Raw genomic sequence first — 20,828 nt, forward strand, 5'->3', positions numbered from 1 at the left:
CTGAAATTACAATAAATGTCAGCGTACGAGCATTTGCACCGACATTTACGTTCCACCACAATTTACGACAAAGTACGAATAAAACAAAATTTCACACTATTTCGAATGTTCCACCTAAAACCATTGGATCATTTCGAGCGAAACGTTGGACCTTCTTTCTTAAAGTATGCAAAATAATTTTTCTATCTTAAATGCCATGGCGTATCACGTAAAACGCAGCCGTATAGCGAGATCGGGTTGCACGATGTTTATAGTAGAAAGTAACTAATGATTCTCGCAAGAGAAGCGGATCTACGAGCTGTAAAACCTTTACGCTTGCTTTGCAGGCCAAGCTGGCAACTCTTTACATCGCGATAATCATTAGAACGTATTACCAAGAATACTAACGAGCGTATTCTCTTCTCTAAATCCTCAAAAACGGGACTCTACGCGACAAACTTGCCTTCACCCTGCCACCCCCACCTTTCTCAAAAGATCCTTCCTCTCGACGAGGTATTAGCTTTCAAACGAAAATTTTTCCGCATTTCAATCAACGAACAAAGCGCTCGTCTAATTAACCGTTTACTTTTGATTAGTGGCAACGAGAACATTCAAAATTCTGTATCAAGTTCTGTAACATTTAATTAGAAATTCTTTTAGATTACAAGCAACAAACCGTGTGCTCGACTAATTAACCGTTTACGTTGTTTGCAATCAATGACAATGCGAATTGCTAATATAACGCAATTCCGAATTAACTTGCAAATGTAAATTCTTTTAGATATTCAATAATAATCTGTGTAATTGCATTATGTTTAAAATGAAAATTCCTCCAGATTCCGAGTAACAGTCGGCGTAATCTGAATGCAGTGCCCCTAATTAACCGTCAATGTCGTTTTCAATCAATGAAAATGGTAATAATTTGTAATTATATAAAAAGCAACTTTCTGCTGACGATCTCTGTTGATTGATTCCTCGCTGGGATGAACATTTTGTGGTGTAAACGATCACAAGCGACGAATCATGGGAGAGACAATGTTAATGATCGCTGGAACAAATAATGAATAAATAATAATATTACACGTTGACAAAAAAGGAAGCACGAAGAAAATTTATAGTTTAGGATACGCTGTTAATTAGTTTTAAGTCCGTAGTCGTGAGTTTTAGTTTGATATTCCTGTTGGTACGTGTTGCAGTAAATAAATTTAGCTGAATCGAAACAACGAAGAATTAAACATAGAGTTGGATTTTGAGACTTTGATTATACCTTGTTGGAAAGAAATCTTTCATTACCAATAAAAAGAAACGAATAATTTTATATTTACATATGTATCAAATCTATATATTTTTAGCGGAATCTAACTGCCAATTATACTAAATATTTTAATCTTCTTAATAACATTTATCCATTCGTTTACGTATTTTATGTTATACACGACAAATATTTAATGAAAAATGTTTTATTAAGGATCTTGATACTACCGCAACGATATAACATTATTCTACTACGTAAAAGTATTCTGCCTAAGTAGATTACAATAGAGTTCTAACGACTCGAGCAAACGTTAGGAGCCATAGGCGTTCTCCATTTTTTCCCACAAGCTAGGAGAATTAAAATTATACGAAAATAAAACGAAACAAAGAACCAAGAGGAAAAGAAAAGAGAAAAACAAATGAGAATGGTAAAAAAAAAAAAAAAAAGGAGCACGCTCGTAAAAGTACGGCGAAGCAGTGATCGCGAGTAAGCGGTTGAATCGTAAAACCACGGTGCATGCAAAATGAAATCATGAGCTAAAGCGGCGGTTACACCTTCGGGACATAATGCTTCGAAGAATTAAAAATTACCACGAGCACGGTCGAAAAATGCAAAAAATAAAAAGTAACATGGTTGGCCTGTGCAGCTCCTCGCGCAACTTATAAATTTTTATCGATGAACCATCGAGTATTACTCGCTCATTAATTAGCTTATCCGTAGATGGGCAAGCAGAAAGGGGAAATGGTCCGAACCCCTATCAATTCTTACGTATAAAATGAAGCAATTTCATCGTCTCAAGACGCGTACACGTTTTATTATAATTTTCGAGTAGAATGCTACAAGATGTTCGTTTTAATGGGTGCAAATGGTAGATGTGGAACTTAATTCGTTAGCAACCTTGTCTTATAAAATCTGGGCTGTCACGCTCGAGAGCTCTAATTAGAATCGTTATTATTCCCCTTCGGTGCTACCGGCTATCATTCATTTGCTAACTCAGTCGAGCAAAAGAGGAAAACGAAACGAAAACGATGGAAAGGGATATCCACTTTTTGTTTCGGGGAACATTGATTGCTCGTCGTTTCTGAATTAAAGTATTACAGCTACTAAACTGGCTCGTAACAGTTCCATCAATGAGAAAAGGTTTTTCTTTGATTGAAGGTTTGTTTTGTATCATTGGCGATATCGATCGTTTATCGATGTTGTTAATAATTAACAGATCACGAACGTTTATGCGATATATTTTTATAAATATAGCTAGAGAAAGAGAATATATATATGGAAAGCTTTAACCATTAAATTCTGTATTTACGTTCTTGTATTGTTTACAATTCAGTTTTCCGTTTAGAATTTTATTTTCTAAAATGCTAGAACTCTTATAATATGCCGCGTGCCTCTATAATTCGCAAAATTCTCAAGAACCTTACGAACCAACAAATCCTGCCTTTCGCCTTCCTGCTTTTCGCATAATTCCATAGAATACGTTGAAAATTTAACAGATCCGGAGAACGTGACTCGTATCTTCATTTTTCGTAAGGTCGCCCGAAAATGCGTAAAACCTGCCTCGATTTTTTTACAAAAATCCGGCAAATTCTTAAGAACTCGAAATCTTACAACCGCGCGAAATCGATCTTCTTCCTTCGCCGTCGACAAAATCCCGGGAAACTCGAGAAAAATCTTACGAACCTTCGAAAGCTGCATCTTTTACAAAAATCCACAAACCGTCTCTCTGAAACTATCCCACGGCAAGTACGTAATTAGAATATTCGTAACATCGGTAGGGGTGATACGATTTTCCGGATGCGCGATCAGGCGTCGCGGCGCACAGCTCGCCGTCCATTCCCATCGTGATAATCGTGGTCCGCGGAACAGCGGCGGCACACACCGGTCGAATAGGTAGGAAAAGTCGCATGTTAAGCCTGATAAACGAAACATAAAAGCACGGAGGTGGCCGAATGGGTGGAGGAAAGGGCGGAGAGGTTTGGCGGCGGCGGCGGCGGCGGCGGTTGAAGGGTGGTCGTAGTCGAGTCATACACAGAGTAGCTGTTGTATATCCAACACTCTTCCTTGTCTCTACCATATCTGTATCCCTGCTATACGTATATATGGTAGCTGGTAAAGCTAAACCAGCCTAGACGGTGGTAGGATGGCTGTTGGCGTGAGCTTGCAACGCACCTACATACATACACATAGGCGCATAGTAGTGGCAAAACGCGGAGGGCCGCGTGTGCCAGTGCCTGGCCGTCGACTAACTTTTTCTTTCTTTTTGCCCGGCCCGATCGATACCGACGACTTATTTTGGATTATTTTCAGCGCGGCCAGAGTGTGCGCGCCTTTTCTCGGCAAAAAAATGGGAATTCGCGCGGACCGGTGCATGGCTTTCTGCTAAATTTTGCTGCGACCGACGTTCTCCAATGAGCACGACACGAAAAAACGTATTAGAGCGTGTAACCGGCAATTTTTGTTGCGCCGTCGCCGTCGAGAAAAAAAGGAGCACCGGTATACTCTGTGCCATCGGTCGACGGAGCGGCGCCATTCTCGAGATTATGTAAAAAATGCGGGACCAGCATTGTGCCATTAGACACCGCTGTCCAATGAAACGCTGTAAACTGTTCCCCGTGTCCTGCTCTTTCGCTTTTTCTCTTCTTCTGTTCCACTGCCTTTCTCTCTTCTTCCTCGTAGCTTTTTCCTTTTTCTATTTCCACTCTCTCGTTCCCTCTGCCGAAAAGCGCGTAGCCGCGTAAATGCCGCGGCATGAAAGTGTCTTTTGTCGCGGATGGAACGCGCTGTTTTCCTCTCGCTGCGGTTCCGCGATCTTTTCACCGGTGTTTCGCGCTTTTGATCGTTCCCCGGTGAAACGATTACGCGATACAAATTCGCTCGACAATGTATGTTTTTTCTCTTTCCTTCCCTTCTTTACACGCGAGTAACGGTATATGTGTGCGTGCGCGCGCGTGTGAAGCTATGGCGTGTGTGCGTGTGTATTTTTTTCCTTTATTTGCTTTAATGACGCATGCGAGGAAAACTGTGACGCAAGTATTCGCGTTGTGGCAGACGCTGGCATTGCGACAAAGGGCTTTGTGAAATGGTTCACTCTCTGATCGATTTTGAAATTAGCGCTCCCGCAGAATGCCTCTTTTTCCAATGTTGAGTAGATGTTCAAGGCGATTTTTAAACGGACTCTTTCCGAAGACACGACCTATCGTTAAGATAAAATTCCTGGAAAGAGATACCAAAGGAAAAGACGAAATAATTTAGTGCGTTGAACAGCTCTATAATTATAATTTGCAGATTAATTGGAACATTAATTTAAAACACGTTAATTTAAAACACACGCAATTATCGAATACTTTTCATTGCCTCGTTTACTTACAATTTTGTAAAGAATCATTCGCGAGGTTACGTGTAATCAAAACCTTGCTTCACTTTCATAACCAAAAATTCCTCCATAAAAAAGCTTGCTCGAAACAAAAGATTTAAATTTTATTACCAAACAAAACCATCGTGAAACCCTTTCAATGTTTTATGTATCTCACAGAAGCAAAACTAATTCATTCAAAAAAATCCTCACTCGTGTTGGTTCGGCGATCCATCCTGAATTTTCTCCAGTCACGTCCATCTACAAAACACTGGCCTATCGACCATCAAATTCATCTCGTTAATTAACTCTTTCGCACACGCACAAACACACGCCCGCGGGAGCACTGCGCTATATACGTCCAATACCAATGCTATTTTATCGAATATTTCTTCCAAGTTTCGAACATAACATCGAAATTGATTAATACACGTTCGAGACCGTATGTATTGGCAGCGAAAAAGTGTTTAGTCTACCATGACGAGACATTTCATGGCGCAAGTTGATCTACAAGGAAGTTATTTCATTCTTTCAGTTGCAATCATTTCGGAATTGAAAACTATCTTTTGCACATGAATCGAAGTAATTTCTGATAATGAGGAAATATCGTAGGAACGTTGGATCGCAGATACGTCGACGTATTATCGCGTAAGTACACGTTGGCGCATTTAGGCCAAATTTTAGTGTACGAAAATCTACACCATCTACGTAATATGCAAAGATATATATAAATACTTGTTATAATATTTAGCGAAAGAAACTACTGCGATCCTTTTCCTGCAACGGTACTCGTAAGAATACAAATTTGCAGGAAGTCTCCTCGTTGAACGTAATATAAAATAACAAAAGCTATATTATATAACGATAAAATAGAAATAACTCGCCATTTAATTTAACTCTTCGATAACTTTCACTTAACACGACCCGATTATCACAAACTTCGTCTCCTTGAATTCCGACTCTCACTTTCAACTTTTCCACCACTTTCCACGAATATAATACACATATGTACGAATATCGAAATTCCTCGTGTAATTAATTAATCGCAGTACGTAACCCGTACGAATGAAAATAAAAATACTCCTACACTGACCCTGATTTAACACTAGTATCACCAGAGAACTATTAAACTAAAACTATTAAAACAACCGAAATGACTAATTTCTAACTTTTCACATTAACCTTGTAGATTGACAGTCATAGATTTTTGGGGATGTATAATATAATACAAATATATATTTTTTTAATATATGCACTACGTTAATTCCGTTCTTCACATTTTTTCATAAACCAACAGCTACAACCGTTATACTTAATCATCCACTGGTAATCCTTTCACGGTATAATAAAATGACAAAGAATTCGGGATGATCGATTTAAAGAATAATCGTCTCTTTTATCTTCGAGAGTCTCTGCATTTCTGATACCAAATATAGCAAACACTCATCTGTCTCATTATCATCGGTATCTATAGTCCATATAGTCTGATATTCGCGCTATCCGCGTCAAAAGGTTTAAGCTTCTCGTTCGACAAGGCAGTAGGTTCTTCGCAAGTGGTAACCATGATCAGGAAATAGCGAACGTGCTATTTAAACCACGGACGTATCAATAACGGAGTAGTTTTTGGCGGATTTCATTGATTTCCGATGGAGTTGCGCTGATGTGCAAGGGACGAGAGCAGCTAGGGTACATGCACAACATTGTAATTGATTGGACCTGTGGCCTGATAACCGCTCGGTGACCTCACCAGCCGTTCGATACGCGTACTCGGTCATGGAATAATTATTTCTTCTTTCTCCGCGTCCAACTGCCGGCTCTATCTGCCGCGGAACGCTTTAAATCGATTACACCAACGATCTGTCGTTCGACGCGGGAACAGATCGGGCTATCGACGCGTTTCGATATCGGGAAACGCGGATCTTTCCAGGCGGAAAACGAAAAAGCAAAAAAGACAAAAAAATTAGCCTCGAGTGTGAGGCGGGCCAGGACGTTGTAATTGCACGGGAATGAAGTTTCACCGTTTTAAAAATTTTTGGACAGACTGTCCGCTGTGGTTGGATCGTATTTCCGTTTGTGTTATAGTCAGTCCCGGGATCGTATGATCGACGAATGTGTGTTTTTTTTTTTTTTTGCGAAGATAATCGCGTTCGAAGCGGTAAATGATTAAAATAATCGTTTAGAGAGTCGGAAAAAGATTTTGTTTCAGCGATAACGGAGAAAACTTGCTGATTCAAATTTCTACAACTTTTCTCAACGAGATTGGTTCAAAATTACACGGAATGTCAGGTTCGTTTTTACCGGTTTCCTAATTTTTATGCCACTTGGTGGTTAAAAAGAAATTAGCTCGACGTGGTAGACACAATGTTACGAGTATCGATATCTAATCCGAAAAAATAAAAAATATAGTATTGCTGATATATGTGGACTGATATTTTGAATAAAAAATTTTCAAGATTACTCTTCCGTAAAATCCGAAAAACATGACTTGCGATGTTGAATCGGAGTAACAGAAAAAATTTCCTTGCTCTTAAATTATTGACAAAAACGCCCAAATAACGTCGTCTCATACGTAGAAGGCACTTTCCATTCAGAAGGTTCATCCAGCGACAACCGTTAATCAAAACGAGTTTCTTAATGTCACTTGGACGAATAATTAACATGACCAAGGAATATTGATCAAGGAATAATTAAGGGGCCACCGCCTTCTGTTCCTTCTTTAAATTATCTTTCCGACACGGGAAATCTCATTAAAAAAGAGAAAACAAAATCGACGTTGACGTGCACCTGTTCCGCGCGCGTAGTAGCACCGTTACAACGAAATCTGCAACGGGGCAGCCAAGAAACGCCGGAAGCCCGGACAGAACAAATCTCTTAATAGCTGGTTAATAGCGGAACGCGGCACGGAAAATCAAGCGTGCGGTTATCGAACGCGCTGGAATATTTGAAACTGCGTTTAATGACGCGCTCGCGGTAATTACTCGCTTTCCTGGCTAATAGACGTTCAAATAATCGAGACTCTATTATAATATAACAGCAACTAGGAAGCTAATAGCGTTGGCACGCGCCAACGTACAACTCGCGTTCCTACATTCGATAACTCACGTCGCGTTCTTTACGCCAGGTGCAAATTTCCTAACGATCTCGCGGCTGATTGGCACTTTGGTGGCTATGCTAGGTGTTGAGGTTGACTGATAAAAGAACGAGTGGATGAATTTGTAATAGAAAGATATATCGAAATAAACGAAGGTATAACTATAGTGTATAAGGTATACCGATCCGGATCCTCATTCTTACAGTGTTACAACACGACGGAAGAAGCCATGATAGGCAACGCGTTCATATATTTATAGCAAAGGACATTATCAAAAAGTTAACCTTGTAGCTCTAGCTGAAAGCGCTACAAGAACCAGCGATAGAAATCTACTTGTAGCTCTTTTGTTTCTAGACCTTGTAACACGAAAGATAATTTATATTCAAGGGCACAATAATATAGACCTCTCCTTATTTCCAATTTTTTATTTCACTAAATTCTATTCTCTTCGTAACAGCGGTCTCCAGGTCACGGATTCACAAAAGTAAAGATGTAGAGTTTTCCTCGAAGCAATTACCTCGACGCTAGGAATTTCCAAGAGTGTTTAGAAACGTATTGAGATTATTACACAGGCAATCGCAAAATATATATCAATTTTTTATATATTTCTCTAACTTAAACATTTAGTAGGATCTTTCACTACTAACAGACTACGAGTAACGTAAATGTATCTGATGGAAGAAAATAGCTAAACATAGCAAATATCTAGTGTACAGGTCGTTAAGACGATACGATATATTGAGGAGCGGCTGTGTAGTTTAAATTCTAATGTCGTTACGTGTATTTTAGCGCATACGATGCGATACATCGAACATCATGCACGAGTTTCGATACAACGAGATGAAATCTCAAATATGGAACGATGTATAGAACGTTGATACTCGCGTTTCGACGTTGCAGTCTGAATTCGCGTGTTCGAATTACGTACGATATATGCGTGTAACTTCTGTTAATTACGAATGATAATTAACAGTAGCACATTGGAGAATTAAAGAGAAGCCAGAAGCGAAACACGCGAAAGAAGAGGATGAAGTCTGGCAAAGAGCTACAAACTGTGGGAATGTAAAGAAACCATTGAAAGAAACAACCACGTGGAAAATATTATAAATCAAGGGTGTTGGACTAATTTGTTTAGAAAATTATTCTGTTACGTCGTTATACAGAAATTTTAAGTTTCACGCGAGACACAAGCTCATAGCGGTTAGCTATAGCGCCTGAGGTGTGAAATTGAACACATTCGCGGTAGCACAGCTGCAACAGCGTGCGCTATTTAAAACGGAAAAGCGGATTCACGTGATAATTAAGAAAGGATATACCGTTCGACAGCTTCAGGCTAATTAAACATGTTTCCGATCAGGGACGCGTGTTCAAGACGTGTAATCCTTTTTAACGAGCGACTCTACATCATCCACTCCTCCAGATGCATTGTGTATTTCTGTTCTAAATACACACCACATCGATCAACATCGCGTCGCATATACAGTTGGAAACAAAACTAAGTAGAAAGATGTGAATGAAGTTGAATCGAACTAGTATCGGTTTGTCAAACTATATCAAGTACATACATAGTTGCGCTTTGTTTATTACGTATCCATATCAGTACATAGATCATTTAGAAATTAATAGAAATTAATATGTAGATTTCCGAATAAACGAGCTATACGTGGTATTTAACGAAACTTTACTGATATCTATTTCCATTGCTTATTCATTTATTTTTATCGCCGACCATATCAACAACATACAGACAAAGGAACTTGCGATGTTCCAGCGAGAGTAACTTCCCGACAGAAAATAAATTTTTGATTTCTTCGGAACTACTTCCTTCTACCTGGAGCGCGTGCACACACACGTTTCGCAGTGCGTGAACAAGCCAACTTTCCTGGAAGTTACAGGATGAACGAAGAAGATACGCATCGTTCGTGATGTACAGGAAGAGCGCAATTCCGCGGACTTAGCAACCGAGTCCTGCCATCTTCGGTTAATTCCGCGCGATAAACGAACATCTCGGCCTGACTTCCGCCATTATGATCGAAGATAGACATTTTGACGGCAGCCTCTATCGATCTCTCGGCCCGCAAATCCGCGGAGTCATCCGCTTTTTCCTTCCGAGAAATTTTCCGCGTTGATCCGAATTAACGCGTGTAGTGTAGGATTTTTTGTTATTAGTAGACTGTAGATCCTCATGCATTTATAGAAAATTAGAAAGTGTATAATTCCACAGAACGCAGATAGTATGAAAAATTGTATGAAAAATTCAAACTATGGTGCTTTCTAATAATATTTGGTAGGTAAAACAATTTTTTTACCGAGCTACTACTTCTTCGATCGTATTATCGTATCAATAAAAATTCCTCGATCTCGGATCAGAGAAGCTGGAACTTAGGTTACAAGTTAGGCGTTACGTAGGGTTTGCTATTGGCGAGTTTCTCTAGGCTAGAACCAACACCAGAGTAGTCAAGATGATCAGTTTGTAATTCTTCATTAAAATTTTATATATAAAAACTTAGATCTGAGATACTTTAACGATCCTTCGCTTAAGCCTTAACCCCTTATATTCTTAATTTATTGACAGTCGTAACTTCTTCCTTTCGTCGTAACTTATCAAGGTATTTAAAAATTGCGCAGAGTGTAATATTCTTTTTTTTTTTTTTTTTTGTAAATTAATGCCTGTTGTTCCTATGCCAATTAGAAGATTCTTAGTAATCTTTAATCTATTCTACAGCGAATCGTCGAACACGATTATAAGATTGCGCCCAGACTTATTTAATAAGAGGAAACAAATATGGGACGTGAGGTGAATGTAGGGTGTACATAGTAGCTAATAGCTATAATAACAATAATGGACATAATAGTAGTAATCGTAACAATCATACCTAACAATTCCGTGAAATACGTGATTTATGTATATAACTTGTTAAAGCTGTTCCAAAGTGTTGATTAGCCGGGGTAATAAAATAAAAGATAAAATCATTTGAACAGCTGCGCCTCTATTCTGATTATGATAATTATATATATATATATATATGTATAAGTAAAATATATTCATATATTAATGAGGATTATCTATGTACAACGCGTAATTATAGTTAAAGAAAATACTTACATATTTATTAGATCGGTGCATACGCGTGAAGTATCGTTTCTCACGACTTGTTTCACTTAACGAGTGAACCGTGAAATTTTGTCTTCTCGTCGATTATCGATGTCACGAAGAGAGAAGATATTGAAGCGGTCCAAATATAGCGATTTAATCTCTGACAAAACGCCAAAATTATGAGCGAGCGTGTGCGGTAGCGCGAAGGAATTCGAAAATAAACCGTGAAGAAGGGAGTCGAGGATGCTTGCGCGTGTAACAGGCCGGTCGGCCTATTTCGCCGATTGTTTGAAGAGAAACAATCAGGCACGAAGGTAGGTACCCGAGCGTCTCGAGATTGCGCCTCGTTCCGCGAAGCGGCTTGGCGCTGAAATCCTCGTATTTATCATTTAACACCCGGCTGATTACCTAATTAGTGAAATAACTAAATCGTACGTAGGACAATTTTCATCCCGTCGACCTCCCTTCCTAATGGACAGAGATTACACGGGCCGTCATTCGTTGTCATTAGGGACGAGAAAACGGCCGATGCACGCTGAAAAGCATGCCTCCAGTTTCGCGGAGGCTTCGTTTACAGAATACGAGCCGGTAAATGACTTAACCGTTAGCAAAAACTCGCGTAAGTCATATTCCCTTTCGCAGAAGAAGAGAAAGAGGCGGGTAAGACGGTCGAGAAACGCGGCTCTCTGTGCCTGCGTATGTACCAGGGGAATAGAGCACGCAGGGAGCGGCCTTCGGTTATTAACGCAATTGAAAGCGTTTTCAAATTTTAACGCGAATCATCAAAACGTGGTAGAAATAGAGAATATCGCGGGCGCGCGTATGTATGTCCAGGGAATTTAATTCTTTTGCTTCGTGACCTGAATACGGTTTTGGTCGGATTTTTTGGTCGGAGGAAAGAATCCTTGAAAAATAGAGCTCCGATTGTTTGATGAATCGTCATCGTTCTCTGTCGTCGCTGATGTATTACGACGCGAAGGATACTTAATTTGTTATTGGATTTTTACATACTGTTGATCGTTCCTTGGAACGAAGAGTCGCGTATCAAAGGAGATACAATCTTACGATCAATCTTCGAAAAATTCAGAAGATATTCCATCTATTTCGAATAAAGTAAGAAGGTTGGTTATACGTTCGAAGAAATAGCTATGCCAATGCAAATAACCAAGTACCATCTACGCGGTTAACAGCCGAAGTGAAACGTATTTAACATGGACTTTAATCTCAAACGACCCTCTTAAAATACAGCCCTTGCCTTTAACCTCCCCTCGAGTCGAACAGCACGTTTGCCCCTCTCTGTCAAGCCCAAGCAACGAGTCATTGACGACGTAAAAATCCAAGTTCGAGGTAAGACCGCGAAACGTGGCAGAGTCGATCAAGCAAAACTGACGAAACTTTCTTGCTAGTGCGCGGAATCTTGTCGGCGAACAATGAGCCATCGTTTCGCACGAGTGTCAGAATTTCGATCTCCGGTTCGTAAATCGTTGGCGAAGGTCTCGCTAATCGCGGCGAGAGGAAGAAGAGCCGGGGAGATGCGGGTATCTGTTCGCAGAGGCCGCGGTCGTTCGTTTACAAGCTACCAGGTTGTAAACGATTTAACGGTTGGCAACGGATCGGCGAGAGGTGGGGAACCGAGTGGAAAAGAGAGTCGGAGCATCGGTTTGTCGTACAGAATCGACAACAGCGCGGACCTTTTCTCGCTGGATAGTTGCAGAGCAAAAAAGCCAACCGATCATTATGGTATGCGCGTTAGGAGCGGCGTTAGCCTTCTGGAATTTCCTCCGCGAAAAGCAATAGCTCGGCACCCGTCTGTAAACCGGCGCCAAATTGCCACCGTGGAGATCTGCGGCTCCTCGAAACCCAGTCCGAGAGCTGCTTGACTTTTAGCGACTCGCCGAACATCGTACCGATAGAGATCCGACCGTTTATAGACGGTTTTCATCGCGATTTCGGTCACGGTTCGCGCGTAAAGCTTCGAGGAATCGAACACAAGTTCGCGTCGCTAATTTTAAGTGGAATTGGGAGAGGCGCGAGGAGATTCGTAAACGTTTCATCGAAGTTGCGAGGCAAAGGTTGCGACGAGGAAATGGTTCGGTAACGTAAATTTTGGTTGCGATCGTTAGGTTGCGGATGTTGATAATTTGTTGCTGGATCGAGTAAAGAAACGAGACTCGAAAAGAGAGATTTGCTTTATTCTCTAAATATTACACCGATTGCCAGCATTTTTCTTTGAATATTTTGGATATTATTTTCCCATAAACTTTGTACGTGTTAATTGTTCGTTGCTAATAGTTTTTTTTTATATTAATTAATCATTTATCTGTATTTTTTTATAGAAATTTTATCGTTTTTAAATTTTAAATTCATTCGACGATACGTTACTTTGGCCGAAATAATCGAGTACAGAATAGAAAGGTCGAAACGGTGGCAGATGCAGCGTTTTACGCTGGTGTTCGCACCGGGTTTACCGGTGTGATACAACTTCCGGTTATTTTTATTAAATTGGAGGAAGACGGAACCTAGGCGATAAAAGTATGATGCAAACGCTGTCTACCGTTGCATCTCGCCCACGAATGCACGCGTGCGTGCATCTGCACACGAGGACGGATGCGTTCCGAACCGTAACCGTCTTTCCTCGTCCGTGCTCGATGCACAGAGCCGCCTTTTTACGCGAAAAATCCACGCATATTTTTTATTCCGTCAATATTTATTCGCTTTACAGCGATTTAAAAAAAAACGCACGTGCACTGCTTCGATTTAATTCCTTCGATCGATTTGATGGCAAGCAAAACCGAAGAAATAAACAACAGACACGAATTGACATTTTTATAGATTCCTTTAGATTCGATCAAAGAACCAGAACTTAAACAGAGTTTCCTTTTACCTGTTAAAAATTATAACAAGTACTCCGTCTTTCTATATGATATACGTATTCTGTTACGAATCTTTAAATTTCCCACAAAAATTCCCACTCGAATTATACCGAACGAAGATCATGAATTGAATTGCGATAAAAACCTTTAAAAAATAATAATAATAATAATAATAATAAAAAGAAGCGCTAAAAGCTCGCTGCATATCCACCACCAATTATACCATCGCGCATACACGGACGAGGTGTACATTGTACATACATGCGGATCAACGTGCGCTCGCGATAATAATTATCATGCGGCGGCCAGCACCGGCAATCTTTGAAGGTCGACCCGCGCCACTGCTTCCTTATTGTGAGCGAGGCTAAACAGAGGCGGGCAGAAGAAGCAAGCCAGGAGCGCGAGCAAGAGGAGAAAGAACTCTGTATATTAACTTCACGGCACGCCGCTTGTACGCGCGCGTTTTACCCGCTACTGTCTGCGCTCATTACGTAGGCACAGCGATTTCAGAAATACGGGGTTCGTCGGGATTGCGAGGCCGATCTTTTATTTCGCTGCCTCGTCCCTCGCGCCGTCTCTATCCGACGAAAGATTGGCAGACGCGAGCGAAAACACGCGGCTCAACGAATTCCAGGATGTTGTCTCGATGAAGATTCCACCTTCTTTTTCTCGTTTTTGCTTCCCCCTTTCGCCAGGAGAGGGGTTAAATGAAAGGAATTTTGATGAAATTTTGCGGCGTTATTTGAAGGGATGTTTCCAGGCTGTGTAGATTCCGTGTTTGTCGCCTGGATTGACTGTCCGGACATTGTGTTAGTAAAAGTATACTTGGCGTCGTATGAGAAAATAAATAATTTTTTTTTTTTTTGGAACTGTAGCGCCAAGATTATAACAAATGGAATTTTTGAAGCAAACTCGGCGAATTGCAGATGGCCCGATCGTCTTATTCGATTTGAAATCGAATAAAATCGTAGAAAAGAAGCGTGTAACCTTGGTTTTGTAACTTGTTAATTCGCTAGTTAATAGTTGGTGGATTATCTTTTAGGAGATGACGCCAATAACCTTGTAGTCGATACGATGTTAACGATTAAACTGAAGACAAAAGAAGAAAGTAATAAGAGTATCTAACGAAACGCGTTCGATGAAAATTAATTATTTTTACCATACTCGACGCTAAAAGCAAGGAAGAAAACGAAGAATTGCGCGTAAATTAACGTATACTTCCTCTACCCTGTTTATTTCCCCATCTCCCGTTAAAAAATCAGTTTTAACCCGGTCGCATTAAACGGCTGCGCAACGAGTCAATTCACGGTCGTTAAGTGTTTCTCCTTTTTTCACCCTTCCGATAATAACTCACGTCGAAACGAATCGAAAATATATTCTTCGCGCTCGGCGATCGGTTTGACTGGAGCTTTCATCATTGATATGCATATAAGCAGCGCTTGCGATGAATAGCAAGATCGATATCCATCGGTGAAGTGACAAATAATAAAAAAGAAAAAGAACAAAAAATAGACGGTAGAACAGAGAAAGAGAGAGTAAGAGAGAGAGAGAGAGAGAGAGAGAGAGAAGGGAAGAGTAACCAGCGATGCTCCTACTCTTCGAAAGCTTTCATTGTTCGCGCGAAATGAAATTCCAAAGAGAACAAATTCCATCGCGTCCCGTTCTTATTCGGTTAGCCATTGCAACGGAACCACTTAAAAGATCTTTCAAGCGCCGCTACAAGCGAAATCTTGATTCCCACTCGTTCGGAGAAGATCTTTGTAAGGTTTTCGAACGCAAGAACACCGAGAACAATGAAAGTCCTTTTTCTTCATCGACTACCCAATAGCGAAACTGTATCGACTTTAACGTAAGCGATGTATCGTTTATCGAGAATTATAAACGCCCCCCACTTCGACAACCTTTTTCTTTACGTGAAAAATTATCCGAATTCGTGTTTCAGACTACTCGTTGCTTCGAATTCTATAATTTTCGATAATCGAGCGTTACAGATCGATGATTATAACGAGAACGATACTGTAAACGAACGTGTACGTATATGCACAGTATTCTTTAATCAGTATCGTATTATAATACGATAAGGTATAATTTTAAATTAAGGTAGAAATTTAATTTTTTTTTTTAAGGAAAAATAACCGACCGATAAAAGAATATACGTATTTATAAATAATACTCGAATAATACTCGAATAATACTATTCATAGAACATAATATTTGTACGGTTATTTGTGTATTAATTTGTTACTAAAAAATTTCATTACTTTTTTGACATTGATGAAAAAACACGTCATTTTAATATACAATCAGAATATGAAATGCTATAATTTTTGCAACAGTATATCAGGGAAGTATGTAATTATCGTTAAGTGGAATTCAATTTAACGACTTGATTTAATAACCTGAGCATTTAATTCCTGTGTCTTGAGTTTGAAAATCTTGTTTCCCACACGTTCGAGCTTCTTCTTAAGGTCTTCGAACGCAAGAACAGCGAGCATAATGAACGTTCTTCTTCTTACGACAGTGGGACTGGTTCGACTGTAATGTAAGCGATAATACAACGATGTATCGCTTATCGAGCTTTATAAACGCACTCCATTTGGACAATTTTGTTCTTCACGTGAAGATGTATCTACCCTTCGAATTAATATTTCAAATTGTTCGTTGCTTCGAGGCCTGAAATTTTAGGCAGATCGTCGAGCGTTGAAGATGAGGTTCGATTGTGCTGATGAGCAGTTTCGAGTGATTCGAGACTCGATTTCAGGGCTCGGCGTAATTTGCGTAATGAGTACTTTAAGGTACAAGCAGGTTTCTTTCGGCAATATCGTAGTACTTGCCTCTTCTGCATTTCTTTTTTCTGCTGTGTTTTAAGAGTTTAATCGTATGTAATCGCTTTCAATCGTCAATCGTTAAAGAGTTATGGCTTCTGAATATCTGATAATTGGATGAAGTTTTTGCTCTGTGCAGATTCTCGAGATAAATCAAGCGCGTACGAATTATAAAGCAATTTTCAGGCAAATTAAATTTATGCGTTTTAGTTATTGCAATCGATGCTTGAGAATAACTGATTTTGCTGCGGTATTTTTAACGTAGCGTGTAAGAGATTATTTCGTGGAAAGTGTATCGAGAAAAGCGAAGAGATCGCGTCTTACGCATCTTCAAATTGCTTGACCGCAGTATCAAAATCATTATAACTATTTATTTATCAATTATGCTTACGCTTACACCATATTTAGATGAACAAACCAAAGTAAATAGCGAACAAATCACCAAATATGTGTAGAATAAAATCATAATTATCTAATAATTTTAAACGAAAACAACTGCAAATTTCCTATGCTAAAAATATTTTCAATTTTTTTCAGGTGCATTGGCATTCGTTTTTAAGACCTACGTTTTAGCAAATCCCGAGGAAAGGTGAAACGAGCGAAGAAATAAACTTTCATAAAGGCACGGTGAATACACCCAAAGGAAACTATAAAAATGAACGAAAAAATAGAAAAGGGCAAACAAAAGGGAAGCAGGAAAGAGAAGATAAAGGTGTGTAAACGATGAGGAAAGGGAGGAAGGTGGAAGCACGTCTAGCGATTCGCGACAGAAAACGAACTTTGGGGTTTCGTAGCGCTCTCGCTGCTTGTTGCTGCTGGCGTGATTCAAATTTAAAGCGATGTTTACCCTCCGATCTATGCGCAGCACACCCCACAACGCAACTAATGCGAGCTACATGGTTGCGTGCATGGATTTCGAGATTCTCTATGACTTTATTCTATATCTGCTTCTTAGATAATAATTGAGAAGCTGGAATGATAGATGGTGTAAATATTAAAAAGCTGAAGTCGATTCTGTCAACGTCATACGATTTATTAAGAATATGGTCATAAAACGTACAGTAAAATAAAATTTGATATAAGCTACATTAATCGAATGGTGTGACGTGTGATAATGAAATTAGAAGTTTGATAATTATAAATGTAACTATGAAATCTTTGTGAAACAATATGTTTGAATTTGCTTTGACACGTCACATACGAAAATCTGATTTTTTCATCTTACAGTAAAAACCTACGAACGAGAGATCGAAATACGTGGAACTATTAAACTTTTTAAAACGGCAAGCTTCGACTTTTCTCTTCCCTACAATTACTAACGATACGTAGATACTTTCGATGAAACCAACGTTGCCTTTTATCCTAATCAAAACATGACCACCTATTTCTATTTCGTTCCCATTACACCGTTTTAATCGTAGTTACTCGTATAGTATTTAAATCCAAATTGGATACCTGTTGGTCAAGCGCTAATCTCGATATACAATTTTTACCTATTACGATCAATGTACATTAGGAAAACGAAACGTTCGCTCCTATAAGATTCTACTTTCAAAGAAAAACAACTTCCGAATTCTTCCAAACAAATAAAAAATAAAAAAAAAATAAAAAAGGAGAAAAAGCTGAGCGAAAAAGGAAAGGGAAGCGCAAAAAGGCCAAACTTGGAAGGAAACGAAATTATCTCCACTTTACCATACAAGCTCAGAGGCATTAACCTGTCATTTAAACCATCAACATTGTACCACACGGGTTGCGCTCCGAATCACGCGATCGAAAAAGAAAGCGAAGCGAAACGGCCAACCTGGCGGTCCCTTAAATTACTTTTTTACCCCTGAAGCGTACTTACAAACTGGACTACGGTCGAGTTACGAAACAGATCGCAAATCTTACACACGGTTCCTTGTCAACCGGGCGGCCGATGATCCGTCGAATATTTAACGGCGATGATAAACGGGCCAAGCTCGATTAAAGGTAATCGTCGATCGGTGGACTCACACCTGTATTCCCGGTAATAGACGGTTGTCCGTCCCTGCGGACAAGACCGGTAGCCGGAGCGTACACGCCCATCGTACGAACGGCCCGTTTCTCTCCCCTTGCGATCCAACAACACGCCGTGTACACGGCAATCCGTGGCGATACCAAGGTATGCGAGCTGCCTCGCGCTTATGCATGCTCGCAGCATCTGTTGCTACAAGACAGACGTTCCCGGCATTACGTTACGAGTTACGACGTTACGATCTCCGTAGCCTACAGTGGGCCACATATGCCGCTTCAAAGAACACGTGTGCATCTCGACTGGATCTCGTGCGACGACCACCACGTTCCTCGCACGCTTCCACGCTGATTTTTGATCGTTATCCTGTTTTTCTTCACTCCCTTCTTTTTTCGCTTAATGTTGAGATTTGGCTACTAATTGGCCATTTTGTGAAATTAATCGATGTTCCAAAGTTTTGTCGTATTTCTGTTTCCTGTCTTTATCGTCCATCTTTTTTTGATCGCGATGGTTTTTAATCGATCATCGTTTAATCGAAATTAATTGATGCATTTGTAATACTTTGATTTTTCTGCATTCTTCCAGTGTTAAAGATGGGCCCATTAAACATTGATATAACGATTAAACGAACGTTCGAATGCTTTGATAACCTCGGCTAAATATATGCTCGTAATACGTATCTTGCAACTTCAATACATATTTTTGTATCGGTTTCGAGTTTTACCAATGCAATCGCGATAGTCGCGTCTCGTTACAGTGCCAAGGAAATTTGAAATACACGCAATATGTTCGTAAAATATTTCTATAATTGTTCGAATACTTTGGCGAACCGCTATGTATCCAGTACACAGGTGTCCTATTTACATCAATCAGAAAATGTATCTGATTCGACGCATTAAACTCTACCACTGGCAATTCTCTTCCGTTTGGTAAAGTATCGAGCTCGGTTTCTTTTCGCTCGTAAAGATACACGGCACGGTGTATCAGTACAGTAAACTACACTGTTTGGAGGTAAAGCTTTCCGCGAGGCTGCTGATACGCGTGAACCCGACGTGGCCGTTCGTATCAGCTTTGTCAAACGTCGAGTTCAAGGTGGAGACCGTTCTGACAGTCATCGTCGTTCGTTTCTATTTTTCTCGTTTTTCCAGGGACATTTGCCCTGTTATCGTGTGTTCAACGACACGGGAACAGGCGTCGTTTACGACGTACGTACTTACACGAAATACCGGGTTCCCCCGAACCGAGCAATCAACGAATCTCGTTCTACTTAATGCGTTTTAAATACAGCGACGCCGCGACGGTCGTTTCGCTGTTGTGCAAGTTGCCAGCTGATAACGACGCCGGACGCCTTGTAATGGGTCCACATGTAAATTACAACGCTGCAACTCTTTTCCTGCCGTTTACCTTCTCCTCTTGTTTTCCTGTTTTTCTCTTTTTTTTTTTTTTTTATGACGCAGGGTATAGAATACACAATTTATAAAATTGCTGAATCGTAGCTTTTAAGGCGTGACATGTTACGTTTTCCTATTAACCGTTTCAGTTTCAATTTGTTCAGATGAAAAGATTGAACGTGAAACTGCAAGTTCCATGTATACTCCCTCGAAAGTTTACAGCAATCTTTGCCGTTAGAACGTAACGAACTTTCTTTGTATATTCTTCTGAGAAATAAAGCTGTTGTAATTATAACGTTCGTTCTTCAATATAATCTTAATTTACATATCGTAGAAGAATAATATTTCGCGAATAAAATGCGTATTTATCCAGCGAAACGAGCCATTATTTCTTTTGAAATGCTCCCATGCTCTGCAAATATAATACGTCCTCTTTGAATTTAGAGAAAAGTAACGCTTGTAATAATATCAATAAATTTGAAATATCGATTGAAAATAAGCTTCCTTCGTCTGTTTCACGCTTCCCTTTCATTCTTTCTTTCTGTTCCCACTTTTATGGGCTATTTTCCAAGGTAACAATCGTTCGGCAGATCGTTCTCGCCTCTCGCACCTGTTCCGCGAAGAAATCACTGCCAATGATGATTGCGCGGCTCGTAACGAGGAAAAATAAAAGAGAGGGATAATGATTCGCGCGAGCCGAGCGTCGAGCGTGCGATTCGATAATATCCACGGCCGATTCAATCTCTGAACGCGAAGGATTATTAGGGAGCACGAGCGGAGTAACGGCTAAGGATGCTAAAAGTTAGGAGAAGAAGCGTTGAAGCTTTGGTCGATGACTAGTGCAGCGTTTAAGGAAGCAGTTGTTTAGGAAGATGAATGGAGAATTTAGAGTAGCTATATCTTTATATTATTAAGCATTGAAAACATTTGTGTTGGGTAACGTAACTAAATTGAGAATTGAATTTTATA

The 20,828-nt window shown here is 39.9% G+C and overlaps 2 protein-coding genes across 8 annotated transcripts in view; one reads left to right on the forward strand and one right to left on the reverse strand.

Annotated features, from left to right (window-relative positions):
- The window catches only part of LOC122566686, a 116,154-nt gene extending 95,857 nt beyond the window's left edge, over positions 1-20,297 (forward strand). For all 7 annotated transcript variants that reach the window (XR_006316588.1, XR_006316589.1, XR_006316586.1 and 4 more), the window contains one exon: positions 17,013-20,297. Coding sequence is in view for 1 of the 7 variants with exons in the window: in XM_043724301.1 (XP_043580236.1) it covers positions 17,013-17,034 (22 nt within the window). In the remaining 6 variants the exon portion in view is untranslated. The remainder of the gene's footprint in view (positions 1-17,012) is intronic.
- Positions 1-20,828, reverse strand: part of LOC122566687 — a 99,467-nt gene that overhangs the window by 9,678 nt on the left and 68,961 nt on the right. The window lies entirely within an intron of this gene.

The sequence above is a fragment of the Bombus pyrosoma genome, linkage group LG4, assembly GCF_014825855.1.
Source record: "Bombus pyrosoma isolate SC7728 linkage group LG4, ASM1482585v1, whole genome shotgun sequence".
Classification (NCBI taxonomy): Eukaryota; Metazoa; Arthropoda; class Insecta; order Hymenoptera; family Apidae; genus Bombus; species Bombus pyrosoma.